The following is a 15,759-nucleotide window of genomic DNA, read 5'->3' on the forward strand; positions in this document are numbered from 1 at the left end:
TGGACACTGAAATGACTGGACTTAACAGGACTATTGAAGATGGAAGATGGAATTAATAGGGATAATGGAATAATGGCTATTGAAATTATTGGACCTAACAGATTTTGATGAGATGGATTAATCGATATGTTTATTTGGACTATGGTTATGACAATAAGATTATTATTATTATTAACGAGATGGATTAATCGACATGTTTATTAGGAGAAAAATTGATAGATATATTTCTTAAAGAATTGAAACCTCTCTTTGACTTTTTGTGGAAAGAATAAAGTAATGTTTATGAGATTTGATGATTAATTAAGATAACTACTGGAGGAAAGTGATTTTATAATATAATTTAAGAGACAGGATTGTTATATATTGTAGACCTACAACTGATTTCATCTGCGACAAATGGGAAGTCAACATTTTATTTTTTTGTTTAATCATTTTTGTTTTGTTTTGTTTTTTGTCTTTGAATGTTTTATGATTTTGTTTTGTATGTTTTATGAAAATTTGAATAAAAATTATTGTAAAAAAAAAAAAAAGAGCCAGCCTACTTCTGTAAACCTCCATGTTCTTCTTCTCCATTTTTCCTTCTTCTGCCTTCTTCTGTCCTTCTCTCTTTCCCTCCCTTCCCCTTTCTGCCTTAACACCTCAGTGCAGTGAGGGCCCGGGATAACACTAGCAGGCAGCATTCCAGCAGCGAGGTGCACCTTCTCAACCAGCAGAAGTGCAACTGCGATCTAGCGACCTGCTCGCTGGAGCCGCAGGCAGCAAGGGTACATCTTCTCAGAGAGGAGAGGCGCGACTATGACTTGCAGGCTAGTGGTGCCGGTGGCTCTGTAAGCCCCTTTTCCCACCAATTCGCTTCACAGGAGAGATGCAGGTTGGCGTCTAAGGGGACTGGCCTTGTCTTCAGTCTTTTCTGACCACCATAGGATTGGCTGGGCTGCAACAAGCTGGATATGGCGAGCAACAAATCTAATGATCCTGGGAGCGAGCAGCTATCCGCGTAAGATTTAGGTTTGGTGCACTCTTCCCCCAAGTGGAGATTACTGAGGGGGGAATAGGTGGCCCTACAGAGCGTCTCTCTCTGCTCAGGATCCTGAGGGAGGGGGAGTTACCCCAGTTTCTTCCTTGGATCCAGGATCTCATTGCCAAGGAGGTCTAGGGAGTGGGGGTGGCAAAGACAGCCCCTTCAATCTCTTCCCAGACCAAGTCCCATGCCCATGCGGGGAGGAGAAAGAAATGCAAGAGGCCTCATTTGGGGAATTCCAGGAAGAAGCATGCCAGATCACCCCCTTCTCATCTCCAGAATTTTCCTCAGTCTTCCTTCTTCACCTCCAGTTTCCCTTCCCTCCACGCAAAAGGGGACAGGACAAGTGGCACTCTTGCAAGTGCAAGAGGCAGGCCTCTGCACCCTCCTTCTCTCCCTGCCACTGGGGCAGGTGGTCTAGGCATAGCATGCACGTGGCACATGCCTTGTTGGATTCGTAGGGCTCACCCTCCTCTGAGGAGAACCTGAAAGCCCCCCCCCCGCCAAAGGAAGCCTTTTTCCAGCAGAGGTTTTCCCTGCTCTTCTGGCCAAGGCCCAGAGGATTCTGGTGCTTCCAGAGGAGCCAGTTAAGAGGGAGGGGGTGAGGCTATGGCCACTGTTTCTTCCAGAGGAGCTCCTTTTCCCAATGGGCAGCCTAGATTGGTCTCCCTTCTCTTCCCAGGCTTCTTTCATGACATATGGAAAGCAAAATGGGCCTCCCCAACTAAGCACAAGCCTGCTCATAAGCTGGTTCAAAAACAGTATTTTTCCCCTGTCAGAATTTTGGAACAGCAGAGGACCCCCACTGTGGATCAGCCAGTAGCCACACTATTCTTCTCCATGGGTATACCTTCCAAGGGCTCAGGGAAGATCCAGAGATCCATGTGATAAAAGAGTGGAGGCTGCGCTGTGTAGGGACTTTGAAGCTGAAGCCTGTGCCTTTCGAGCTTCGGCAGCAGCTTCTGTTTTTGCCTGGGCCAATACGCTGAGGGTGAATGAGCCGACGGCCAGGGAAGATGTCCCCAAGCACATTAAGGATGCTCTCAAGAAGATATATCTCACAGCAGCATTCCTGGCGGATGCAGCAAGTGGTACTATGCAGTTTAATCCCAGAGCCATGGCAGTAAGAGCTGTTGCACAATGCAGTATTTGTCTTTGCAGCTGGGAGATGGACCCTGCATCCCAATCCAGGCTGGCCTGCTGGCCCTTTGCAGGATCCAAGCTGCATGGGGAGCCACTGGAGAAAATCCTTGTAAAAACATGTGACAAGCAGAGGGCCTTGCCCCCACCCAGGAAGGACAAGCACAAGCACAAACGGTCCCAGTCCTTTCAGAGTTCAAGTTCATTCCAATATCCACGTTCCTCCAGGGGTTTCAAACAATGCTGGAGCAGGACAGACAGGCCTTCATGGGCGGCATCCTCCAGAAGTCAGTCATCCTCCACTTACTCCACTGGTACCAAGTTCCAGAAGAGGACAAAGAAGGGCCAGTCTGCATGACACCAGGGGAGCAGGGCCACATAGGGGGCAGGGTACTCCATTTTGCTCACCACTGGATCAGAACCACCTCAGACAACTGGGTTCTTCAAATTTTCCTCAGAGTACTCACTGGAGCTTTCCAGGCTACCATGGGGAAATTCATAGTGACTCTGCACTCCAAGAGGCCAAACAAACATCAAGCCTACCTCAGGGCCACCAGTCACCTCCTCAACGTCCGGGCAGTGGAGCCAGTCCTGGGGCTAAGTCTAAAGCAGCGGGTGTATTCAATCCTGTTTCAGATTCCAAAGAGAAATAGGGATGCCTGCACCACATTTGATCTCAAGTGGCTGAACAGAAGGGTGCTGTACAAGAAGTTCAAGATGGAGACCCTGAAGTCAATCACAGAGACCATCAATCAGGGTGAATGGCATCCACTGACTTATCAAAACCATATCTTCACATACCCATCCATCGCCAGCACAGGAAATACCTTCAATTCTGCTGTGACAGGAGGCACTTTCATTACAGGACTCTTCCGTTTGGTCTCACCTCCACCCTAAGGGTCTGCACCAAAGTGCAAATTGACCTGGTGGCACACTTGAGGACCCTGAGGATGCTTGTGCATCCCTAACTAGATGACATCCTCATCTGGGCATCATCAAGGGTAGCAATGTTGGAGGAACATTCAGACCATTTTGGCATGCCTGAAGCAATATGGGTTCATTGTGAACATGGAAAAGAGTGCTCTGGAGCCCACCCAGACCATCACCCATGTGGGGGTTCAAAAAGACTCAAACAGTTTTTGCCTACACCTCACCCAGGAGCAAGTGGACTAGATCATTTCTCTGCTAGAGAGGGTCATTTTCTTGGGGTCTGCTGACCTGAAGGAACTGGCCAGGCTTCAAGGGATGCTTGTTTCATACCAGGACCCCTGGTGAAGTTGTCTTGCTTCCATTCTCAGACATTACTTCAAGTTCTTCTGCTGTTCCAGGAGTGGATTGCAGTCACACAGTTTGGAAATTCCTATCAAACGGGACCTTCACAAGGAGTTGTGATGGTGGTAAGATAAGGAATGGGGACTTCCTTGCCAGTCAATGAAGTCTTGGAGGAGGAAGAACACTAAGGGACTGCTGGGCCAAAGCCTTGCAAATATTGCAGGAGGGGTCAGTGTAGTCAAAGGATCACTCCACTGACTAACATGACACTACTCTGCAGGGGTGGGTCACTGCAGTCACTTCATTAGTAATGAGTGTGTGCTGGGGACTTGGCTGAGCGCAAAGATTGGGGGGATTCCTGGAAAGGGTGGGTCACTGCAGTCTCTTCATTAGTAATGAGTGTGTGCCGGGTTAGATGATCAGATAAGATAAGGACTGGGGACTTCCTTGCCAGTCAATGAAGTCTTGGAGGAGGAAGAACACTAAGGGACTACTGGGCTAAAGCCTTACAAATATTGCAGGGGGGGTCAGTGTAGTCAAAGGATCACTCCATTGACTAACATGACACTACTCTGCAGGGGTGGGTCACTGCAGTCACTTCTGGAGGCGGTGAGCATGACTTCTGGAGGCAGTGAGCATGGAGATACCAGTCCAGCAGGTCATCACTATGGATGCCAGCATGTATGGCTGGAGGGCTTATCTGGATGCCCATGTTAACCAAGCAGTTTGGTCTACTAGAGAAGTACAAAGGAGCATCAACTGGTTGGAGCTACAGGCAGTGAGGTCAGCTCTGCTGGAGCTCAAACTGCACATTGTGGGCTTTTATGTGTTGGTGAGGACTGACAATGTCTCTGCCAAATTGTATGTCAACCATTAGGGTGGCACAAGGTCCAAGGCATTGATGAAGGAAGCGGGTGTTCTTTTCAGTGGGGTGGAGTCATCACTCCTGTCATTGATGGTGAAACATCTGTTAGGGGTGCAGAATGTGACAGCGGATTAGTTGAGCAGGATTACCTTGTCAGATTTGGAGTAGCACTTGCATCCCCAGGTGTTTCAACAGATCACCCTTTAGTTCAGTCATCCTATGGTCAACCTCTCATGACAAGTCTCAACTCAGCGGCTTCTTCTCTCATTACCTATCTCCAGAAGCCCTGGACGTGGATGCTTTGACAGCTGTTTGGCTGAAGGGCCTTCCCTCTCTTCAGGCTGCTCTCACAGTCCATTAGGCGAATATGTCAGCTGAGAGCAGAAGTCATCTTGGTGGCTCCACTTTGGCCACATAGACCTTGGCTTCTGGAGCTGCTTAATCTCTTCATTCAGCCTCTCTAGTGCCCCCCCCCTCTGGAAGGATCTTCTGAGTCAGACCCCAGTGTTTCACCCCTGGCCAGAGCTCTTCTGCTTGACAACATGGAGACTGAGTGGGGCTGGTTGAAGAAGCTGGGGTTCTCTGGGGTGGCATTTGATATAGTTCTGGTCTCCCAGAAGGCTTCCATTCACAGAGCATATAGCTTGACCTGGAGAGTCTTCATTGATTGGTGCAGGTCTAGGGGAAGCGATCCCTCTGCTAGGGCTATCTCTGGAGTTCCTACAGTCGGAGTTGGATAAGGGACTCAGTATTAGCATGCTTACACAGCAAGAGTTGGTAGCATTTTGGGTTGCAGGGGCAATTTTTCCTTTGTGACTCATCCCCTGTACAGGTGGTTCATGAGGGGGGTGGGTCTATGTAATCCGCCCGTGGTACATTGGTTCCCTACCTGGAATCTGAACTGAGTTCTCTCAGCCTTGATCAGTCCACCTTTTGAGTCATTGGCATGGTGTGACTTGAAGATGTTGATGCTTAAGACTGCTTTCTTGGTGGCTATCATTTTATTATTATTATTAAGTATTTATTATACAGAATAAAAGAAGAACAAAACTTTAAACAGAAGCAACAATCAAATCCCGGGATCACTGAGAATACAAAGAAAAACTTACTTAACAAAGTACAGAATTTACACAATATTACAATAAATACATTAATACTCATACTAAACTAATATTGAAAAAAGAGAACAAAAAATGTAACTATACTTAATAATTAAATTGCAATTCAGTATGTATGAGTTGGTTAGCAAGAAAATTTAGGAAAACCATATGGATCTGACCGTTGATGGGAGGTGATCATGTAAATCACTCTTAGTCATGTAATCAATAAATAACCACCAGGTGGCTACATATGCAGTTCTGGAGTGAACATTATATTTTATTTCATAATATTTTTAAGCTCCTTATGCATGAGGTCCCAAAATGGAGTAATTTTAGGGCAAGTCCACCAAAGGTGAAAGTATGTGCCTTTAATAGAACATCCTCGCCAACATAACGGGTTCATGTTAGAAGATATATAAGACAAGTGGGTTATATATAAGTTAAGTGGTGTTAAATACCATCTATGTAGGGTTTTAAGATTAATTTCTTTATGAGCAGCAGATATGGTTTTGTTATATTTAAATGAACAAATATTTTTCCGTTCTGTATCATTTAACTCAAAATCTAAATCTTGTGCCCATTGAATTTTAAGACCACTGAATTGACTCATTTGTGCGTCCAATAATATTTTATAAAACACAGACATAATACCTTTAGTTCCAACACCCAGTGTTAACAATGCATGTTCAAAAGCAGTAAATGGGCGAGTAGCATGAGCTCTAACATCTGGGTCTTTGAGAATATGATTCAATTGGAGGGCATGAAGCTATCCTAAATCTAAATTCGGTATGTTTACCCTAAGTTGATCCAATGAAATCGGGCAATCTTGCGTATAAAAGTCCCTAAGCCTAAAATACCCATACTGATCCCAATGTGCAATATGCTTCCTAAGTGTCTCATCTGGGATAAGACTGAATAGGGAGTGTATTGGTGAGATTTTCAATTGCCAGACTTTCCAGCATAAAAGAGTAGCTTTTGTAAAAGGGTTGACTATGGAATGCAGAAAAGGGTATTGTAGATTTGTAAATGGTAGTGACCATAACGGACTAAGATGTAACATACGATCCTCCAATTGAATCCAGGTTTTATTTGCTCTCATAATTATAAAACTTAATTGTCGTAGTTGAAAAGCTGAATAGTAAATCTGTAAATTAGGGAGTCCCCATCCCCCTCCATCCATGTGAGTATAATATAGTTTCTTTGCTAACTGAGGTTTTTTTCTTTTGAAACACAAATTTATTTAATATGTCTTGCCATCTATTAATCTGTTTTGGATGAAGGAAGATGGGGAGAACCTGAAAGAGGTACAAAAACCTTGGGGCTACCTTCATTCGTATGGAGGCTATTCTTCCCAATCAAGAGAAATTAAGCCTGGACCATCGTTTTATATCCCTTTTAAGTTTACCAATCAGTGGGTGGAAATTGAGTTGAAATAGTCAGGGAAAGTTTTTTTGGAATTTGTCCTCCCAAATACTGGAATGAAGTGTTACAAATTGATATTTCCATAGTTTTACAAATTTCTAATTTATGACCAGGTGGTATATGAAAAAACATACCTGTTGATTTGTTATAATTAATTTGGAGCCCTGCCCCCATCGCAAATTTATTCAGAAAGTGGTGCAGCCATGACTTGCGGCATCTGGAATCCCACCCATTAGAGTACTGCTCTGGTATATCCCAGATTCAGGAATGCCTCCAGGAAACACTGCAGAAAACATGGAAATTCTTACCATGAATTAGTGGCTTCTGCCAGCACCATACATGTGGGGTGACAGTTAGGGACTACCAGTGGGATTTCCTGGATTGCTGTTCTCATGTGCATGTTTCCCATATTCTTATACTTGACAATGGCCAGTTGGCTGTCTTTTCTGTTATCACTGTTCTGGTTTCTTCTTTTTTGTTAGTGGTGGGGAGGGCCCATTCAGGTAATGTTGCTGCTACTTCACTGGAGTCTGTTGGGGTTTGAGGGGCTGACCTAGCTCTTCCACCCAGTCTGGAGGGTGGGATGGCCCCTCCCCCAGGCCAGATGGTTAGACGTTGGACTCTGCCTTCCAGAGCCAGATGGAGGTACCATACCAGATTGAGAAATGCTCTACAGGAACCTCTGGGAATAGAAATTCATGGTAAGAATTTCCATGTTTTCCCAAATGCCAATCCAAAACCATAGCCTAGGCTACCATCCTGTACCTACTTACCTGGAAGTAAGCCCCATTAAATGCAAAGAGACTTGCTTTTGAATATTTATTTATTATATTATATTTATATACCGCCCCATAGCTAAAGCTCTCTGGGCAGTTTACAGCAATTAAAAACAATAAAAACAAACATACAAATTTTAAAACACAAAAAACAATTTAAAACAACAATTTATTTTTTTTAAAAAAACACATGCTAAAATGCCTGGGAGAAGAGGAAAGTCTTGACCTGGCACTGAAAAGATAACAGTGTTGGCGCCAGGCACACCTCATCAGTAACATCACTCCATAATTTGGGGGCCACCACTGAGAAGGCCCTCTCCCTTGTTGCCACCCTCCGAGCTTTCCTCGGAGTAGGCACCCAGAGGAGGGCCTTAGATATTGAGCGTAGTGTATGGGTGGGTTCATGTCGGGAGAGGCGGTCCATCAGGTATTGTGGTCCTAAACCATGTAAGGCTTTATAGGTTAAAACCAGCACCTTGAATCGAGCTCGGAAACATACAGGCAGCCAATGCAAGTGGGCCAGAATCGATTTTATGTGTTCGAAACATCTGGTCCCTGTTACAAATCTGGCCGCTGTATTTTGCACAAGCTGCAGCTTCCAAACCGTCTTCAAAGGCCGCCCTCCAGTAATCTAGCTTGGAGGTAGACATTTGTACCATTGTACACAAGGCAGGAGACATGCCTAAGTTTTCACATTTGCCGTTGAGGGGAAGGGGTATTTTCCCCTAGTCCTTGGAATCTCCCTAGTTTTCCCTTACTTTCTCCCTGGCACCCAGGATGCATCTTTCCTGTGCTGGGTTTGCCTGAGATCAGGTAGTGACTAGAAGTTATTTTATACAAATACTACTAAATAATACATGTGGGTGAATGTTAAAGAAAAAGCCAGAAGCAAGAAATGTGCACTAAAAGAGAGGGCAAAACAGCAGCTCGTTAGGACCCCAGGATTCTTATTGCCTGGTGTCCAAACAACTCACTTACCAATCACAGCTCTGGGTTTACTAATTGGCTAATAACCCTGACAGGCAGGAGCAGCCAGGCTGGCTTGTTTCACATAAATCACTTAGAAGGGTACCTGCATATTTTGCTCCATAACATCCTTTCTAGGAGGGCTAGAGACTTTTTTAAAGAAATGAAAGCACAGATTCTGAGGTGCTGGTGGAGGCACCATTGAAGGCCTTTGCAGGTGCCAAGTCTCCTGCAGGTAACCGGTTGGTGACTCCCAAAATAAAGGCTAGCCATGTACTAAAGGAGTTATGATTAAAAGACAGTATTTAAAAACTCCTGAAACAACCAAGTAAATACAATTTGCCAAAACGCCTTGCTGTTAAGCGATGTACTCCGTGGGGCTAGGCAAAAATTCCCCTCTGCACCTCACTGTTCCTCGAGCGCTAGTGTGGCCCAGCATTACTAAATATGTATCTGTAGTAAGCTCAGTTTAAATGAATAAGACTTACTTCCAAATGTAAATAGTAGTTTTTGTGAAACTATGAATAACCAGTGATTTAAAGCTGGTATCAAACTGTTATGCTGACTTCTTTCCCTCTCTCTTCCCAACTTTTCTGTTCACAAGTAAAGGTTTGGAAAATAGCAGGGAACAAAAGAAATAGAAGAGAAAGTGACTTTTTACATGAAGAACAACTAGTTTTCTGCTCTAATCCGGCAGGGGTTGGCTCATAGTTTAGACTGCTTTGCTTACACATTTCCTGTGCTAGATGGATCTAATTGCATAAGGACATACCAGTACTTTAATACCCCTTCACCTTAGGAGCGACTGAAATCATTCTGCCTTTGTTAGTGGACATTTGAGAGCACATTAGTCATGTTTACCTTGGACAGTCTTGCCAAGTTAGTCTTGAGTTTCATTACATAGGTATAGAAGATCTTTTGACACTACCTTATACCAGATGAGACTATTTGTCCAACTTAACTAACTGTTGTCCTCTTACTGGCAACTGATCTCCAGGTTTTCATGCAAAGAGGCGTTCCTATCACCTCCTACTTCATCATTTTAACTAGAAATACCAAGGATTGAACTGAGGACCTTCTGCATGCACAAAACATGTACATGTGCTTTGCCTTTGAGCTATGGTCCCTCCCCTTTATATATGAAGCTGGGCTATACCAGGGCTGATGGCCCATCTATCCCAGCATTGTTTTCTCTCACTAACAGCCCCTCTCCAAAGTCTCAGGCAGAGGTCTTTCAGATCCTGATTCTTGGAACCTTCTGCATGCCCAGAGTGTGCTCTGCCATAGACCTGTGGCCCCACCACCTTGATGAGCAATGTTATTAAAATATAACAGACTAATAATAAACACCTTCTGCTTTATTTTTAGAGATAATTCTGATCCCCTACATTCTTCTTCAACATACTAAGCTTCCTCTGGAGCACTGTTCAGAAGGACACAGCTATGAGCTGTGCCATAGGCAGCCACTTCATATAGAGAGGGAAAAATATTGGGGGGATGAGAGAAAAGGCTGGGTGGATTTTATAATGTACACCTTTCTCACCCTGTTCTGACTTTTGCAGATGATGTATATTATGAAGTAGAACAAGTTTTCTGTAGAAGTCATTACACAACAGCTTACACAGCCAGCATTAATTGGGCCAACTAGATGATCATTGCTTTTCAATGACCAATTGCCTTTAGAGTCCATCCTATAGTGGACCTCTTCAGAAAAAGTTATACTGAAATTCCAAATGCCTGACAACTACAAAAATCAGCACACTTTGAATCTACCCTGTGAATATTTCTGAGTGATGGATGACAAGTTCTAGAATTTTGACTTACAACACAGGTTGATAGTTTGTAGGAGTCTAACTTCAAAATAAGCAAATAAAATGATGAGCAAACTCCATAGGAAATGACAAAAAGATGTGGCTATACTGTACTTTCTCGATGCACTATAATTCAAATATTTCACAATTTATAAACTAAGCATTAGGATCTGTTTGCAGTTTAACTGCTCTACATTATCACATATTTAAATGCTATTAACTCCACATTAAGGCTTGAAAGACAAGAATGATCTAAAGCCTCTTTTTAAGAAATATTCTGTTACTCGTACTTGAAAGTTACTGCTTCCTATTAGGATCTGGACCTTGAAGGATATCCTTAGTAGGAATATCCTTGCCAGAACGACTTACTCTCCAGAAACTTAAGCATGCTGTCTGTTGCATAAAATATTTTAGACCTGACAGTGGGTTTGTCTCCAAAGTAAGCTCCCATACATCTCAGGAGTCCTGGCCTTCTACCCAGAAAATGTTAGGGTAGGGTAGGCCAGTCAGGTATGATTGTGGTATACATGGCCCATTAGCTGATACATGTAACTCTTATACACCCATATCTTCTCTTTTTAACCATATATTTGGCTTGCACTAGGTCCAAAGACAACAAAGAGGAGACAAACTAGCATCACATTTTTTCTCATTAACTCACTTTTCCATGTAGACACAAAATAATGGTGCAAGAGACACTGAAGAGGCAGAAGAGCAGATTTAGAGCTAATAAAGAATAGAGTATATTCATCCCAAGCTGCTTAATTAGCTAAGTTTAACGTCCAGATTAAGGACAGCGCTAGCAACACATTTAGTTGTACACAGTATAGCTCTAAGAAAGGAGAACTGAGTTCTTTCTAAGGAAAATACAAGCCCAGGAAAACAGATTGAAGCTCCATACAAAATCTGGTTCATAACATTTGCAATGTACACTTGTATGGCTGCTGGAGCTGATTACTGTATGCTCTGGTTTGGCCTTTGCTAATTTGCCCTGCACAGTCCAGTTGGTAGAATCATAAAACCAGATCCTAAGGTAATTGTTCTAATCTGTGGCTATCCCTGGTCCAAGAATACTTGGTCTTCCTTTTTCAAAGCACCATATTTTTTTTATTTTGCATAGTAATCTGCAAAGCCAGTGAGCAGCCATCTAAACCCTAACCAGGTTTGTGATATTACGTTTGTGATACAGCTTAATCTGCATATAATAGGATGTAAACTTTAGTGGTGTTTAGTCTAAGAGAATGAGAAGATATTGAAGCCACCTTTGTGGGAAGATGAGCCAAGTATAAATTAACACATCCTTGCCTAACTCCATGGTGGAAAAAAGTACTTTCAGCTGGACTGGAGGATAGAATGGCCCCTCCCTCTGGGTCAGGTGTTCGAAGTTGGACCCTGCCTTCCAGAGCCAGAGGGGAGGTACCATCCCAGATTCAGGAATGTTTTCTCAAGCCTGAAACCTTTGTTAGCTTAATCAAGGCACACATTGGCTTGGTTTGCATGTAATGCTAAGCAAACCATGGTTTAGCAGGAATGAGCAAAGGTGCAGGCGCTGGGAGGGGAGGTCGCAATTGGCTGTGCTCCTCTTCCGGTCATTTTGCTGCCATGTGCTGAGTTAAGCCATGTCTGAACTCAAGCTTGTGGTTCAGCTCTCTCTACACAAACCACAAGGTGTAACCAAGGTTTGTCCTGTGACTTACAACTCATAGTTTGTCTGGATCGGACTAGACATTAAATGCAAGCGAGTGTAACCAACTTTGACAGCCCCCTTTTGTTAAAAGTCCACTGCATGAGAGGGTCATTTGAAGTGGAGAAGCATGAATGAGGAGGGAGCTGATGTTTAACCCATTCCCACCCACCACATTTCTGTTCTAATCCCCACATCCTATGGGGCTTCTAACCATGTTACCCTCAACATACATTCGGTACCCTATGGGAGGGGGAAGAACTTGCAGGGAGGTGATTTGGAGCAGGGAAAGTGTGAAGTACCTCCTCCCTTCCCCTTCCAAAAATGAGCTTAACCCTGAATGAAAAAGGATTGGGTTCAGTGATGCTGATCTCGTTAGGCCATCAGCTGATCTGAAAAGCGTGCTTAAACCCATAGATAACAGTATTACAGTATTATCTTACCTGATAGTTTATATCAGGGAGAGAGAGAATAGAATTGCTTATTTGCTGTAATGCAAATACATGAGAGGCTAATGTGGGCAAAGATTCGGGAGCAAGTGGACTGAGGTGCATTTTGATGAGCATCCTGTTTCTGAAAAACATAATTGTAAATAAATGCATAAATGTGCTGGCACCAGTACTTGTTCCAAAGAAGAACAATACATCAGGAGACCACACAGATAGATGTAAATGATGGTGGGACAGCATGTTTTGCCAGATAACCTACCTCCTTTCCTGATGTGCTGACTGCCTATTAAATAGAATAAGGGGGAAATGTGTGTGTGGTTAATGAACAGAATTTCCAGTGAAATTTCCCCACTTGTACAGTATGTGAAATGCCTGGCTTCTGAAGGGCAACCCTTTAATACATGTCACTTTGATATCTCCCATTTTTCTGCTCAGCTCTGAATGTAGAAATAGCTTGAGAGGTAAAAGTTTGGTTTTACTGAGCCCCAGGTAATTGAAATATGACTCATTACCACCTGAGCATTGACATGGAGTTGTAGGGGAGAATGTGATTGACAGAGATAGCATTTGAGCTGTAGGTTTTGTTTTGCAGGCTTTAACGAGATGCATAATTGTCCTAATCAAATACTTTTTCCTCCAGTATTTTCTTTAGAGCTGTTTAATCTCCGCCCCATTTTTTATAAATAGCACTTGTGCATTCCTTCCATCAAACTAAAAATGATTATTTTTAAATTTTGAAAAATATTGAAATGCCCAAGCCTGCTCTTTCCCAGTGGTGATATTTAGACAGATGGCTTCCCCCTCCAAAAAACTGTCTCCACCCTGTTGTGAGGAACAGCAAATTTATAAGCTGAAAAATAAATCAATAACCAGAGTTAATGAATTGAAGATGCTGATGTTTAAAAACATATCTGCAAAATGACTAGCTGTTTGAGGTTTATTTCAGTGTAGTAAAGAGAGAGACAGCAGAATTGCTTTTCTGGGAAATGGTTCTGAGGTATTTTGCTTGGTTTAAATAAGTCATAAAAATGTACTGACTTAGGTATATGTAATACACAAGCAAATACCAATATGGATGCACATGCAGAGGACCATGAAGCTGCTGTTTTTGTTCTATTTTCCTAACTTTTTGCTATTCCCTTGCTAACACACACACACCCCCAATTCCTTCTGAATGTCTGTTAAATCAGTGGTTTCCAAACTTTCAACCTTCTGGGAATCCATTCCACAACAGTGCATCACTTGAGGAAACCTTCTGTGTTGTAGAGATTGCTGTGGAAGGTACCAGTGTATACCATCAGTTCACATACTGTCCAGGGCTTCACAGTCATCCCTCACATAAATGCACCTCAAAATGCATTACAAATTGACCCTGTCTCTGCCATTGTAGAGGTGGGCAAGCTTTTCAGTGAAGCTTTCCTGAACTTTTCATTGAGGGACTCTGAAATGCAGCTGGGGGGCTCCAAGGTTCCTTAGAACAGTTTTTAAATTACCACTTCTCTTTGATACTCCTGTAGCCAAGTTGCTCTTTGCGTATTTGTTTTCTGTGCCTTCTGGCAGTTTTTGTATTTAAGCCCAGCCAATGTAAGTCATTCTCTGCATAGTATTTCAGAATCTTTCCCTATATTATACTCTAAAATAGAGGCCAAGTATATCTATACCTAGGTAATAAACTGCATTCTGTATGTTATGTTCACCAAACATTGAAGTCACACGTAAGGTTTTCTATTCAACCTTAAGAAGTAGAACATTGGTTTAAAAAGTAAAGCTGAGATTCTAAAGATTCCAATTAATATCTTGTTTGAGAGGGATAGTCTTCTTCATCTGTTGTAGCAAAACCAGTACAGGGGGAAGGGCCATAGCATGGTAGAACCTTGCATGCAAAACGTCCAAGGTTCAATCTCCAGTACCTCCAGGCAGGACTAGGAGAGAACCCTCTCAGAAATCCTGGAGAGCCACTGCCAGCCAGTGTAGACAGTACTGAGCTAGATGGACCAATGGTCTGACTCAGAAAAAGGCAGTTTCCTGTGTTCCTATTTTCCTAAAGTGCCAGAGCCCATTTTGTCAAATGCATGCTTCAGCATATGAAAGATTATGCCACAATAAATTTGTTGTCCTTTAAGCCTTAAAGGTGCCACCAGACTCCTTAATAAATACTTTAGTCACCTAGATGAAATGTGCAGTTTTTACATTTATTTATTTATTTATTTATGGCATTTATGCCCCACCCTTTTACCAAAAAGGCTCTCACAGCAGATTACAAAAATCAATAAACAAATAAATTGCTATCATTGGCTAACTTCTCCAGTTTGAAATAAACTTGCGTGCAGGCATAGACGAAATCTATAGTTTATGTGCTTACTTGGACAAGGCCTGATTTATGTGAGTACATTGGGCAAGTTTTACACTGAGGGCAAGCTCGGTGTAACTACCTCTGGTCATAGGTGATCCTGTGAACTCATAGTTCTGCTCCTTCATTTTCTAAGATTCAGCCACCTGCACTCTCAACGTGGCTTCTTGCTCCTGCCATTCCCTTTGGTTACTGTGATGCTATGATGAAGTTAATGCCTCTCCTTTCCCCCCCTCCCCAGGTCTGAGAGCAGCCTCTCTAAGTTCACGCACCGGTTATCAGTTAAACAGAAGCAGGAGAAGAAGAGGAAAGCTGAGTATGGCTCGGCTGAGCTGCCTGCCTTCCGTCCCAGGTCTCTGAGCATTGAATGGTAAGAGATGTAGAGTTGGGCCCAGGACAGAACAAAATCATACCCAACCATTTGCCACAGCTTGACATTTCTACTGTCGCACTTTTCCATGCAAGGTTCTTTCCCACCGGGGAAATGCTTTTGGAAAAGAGAAGCTAGCACATCAAAAGTCAGATCTTTTCCTATGGAGGCTATGCTAAGATGGATCACCAGTGCGCATCACCCCATAAAAGCACTTAAGATTCTATGCTTACTTTGAAGAAGAAAAGAACACATTGGCTTGCATTATGAGTGCTCTTAGGATCTTAGGTAAGGGCCTAACTTGATGTATTTGCACAGTTGACCTGTGTGAGAATCCATCTGAGAGCAAGTCACATTTTACAACAGGAGGCATCCTTGCTGTGTTTACAGTAGTGATCCTTGTGAGAATTGTGCAATGTGTGAAGTGGAGGTGCACATCTACAAACAGAGGTGTGCCTTGGCCAATAGTATTCCAGAATGTTGACAGGTGCATGTCTGCCTTTTGCATATTCCCAATAGGGAACAGTAGAATA

General features: G+C 43.1%; 1 protein-coding gene across 10 annotated transcripts in view; it reads left to right on the forward strand.

The window, feature by feature from the left end:
• The window catches only part of LOC133371697 (ankyrin repeat and fibronectin type-III domain-containing protein 1-like), a 473,061-nt gene that overhangs the window by 358,770 nt on the left and 98,532 nt on the right, over nucleotides 1-15,759 (forward strand). For 9 of the 10 annotated variants that reach the window (XM_061599367.1, XM_061599372.1, XM_061599370.1 and 6 more), the window contains one exon: nucleotides 15,098-15,226. The exons of the other annotated variant lie outside the window; for it this stretch is intronic. In XM_061599367.1, the coding sequence (XP_061455351.1) occupies nucleotides 15,098-15,226 (129 nt within the window). The remainder of the gene's footprint in view (nucleotides 1-15,097; nucleotides 15,227-15,759) is intronic. 10 annotated transcript variants of the gene reach the window in all.

The sequence above is a fragment of the Rhineura floridana genome, chromosome 17 (assembly GCF_030035675.1).
Source record: "Rhineura floridana isolate rRhiFlo1 chromosome 17, rRhiFlo1.hap2, whole genome shotgun sequence".
NCBI lineage: Eukaryota > Metazoa > Chordata > Lepidosauria > Squamata > Rhineuridae > Rhineura > Rhineura floridana.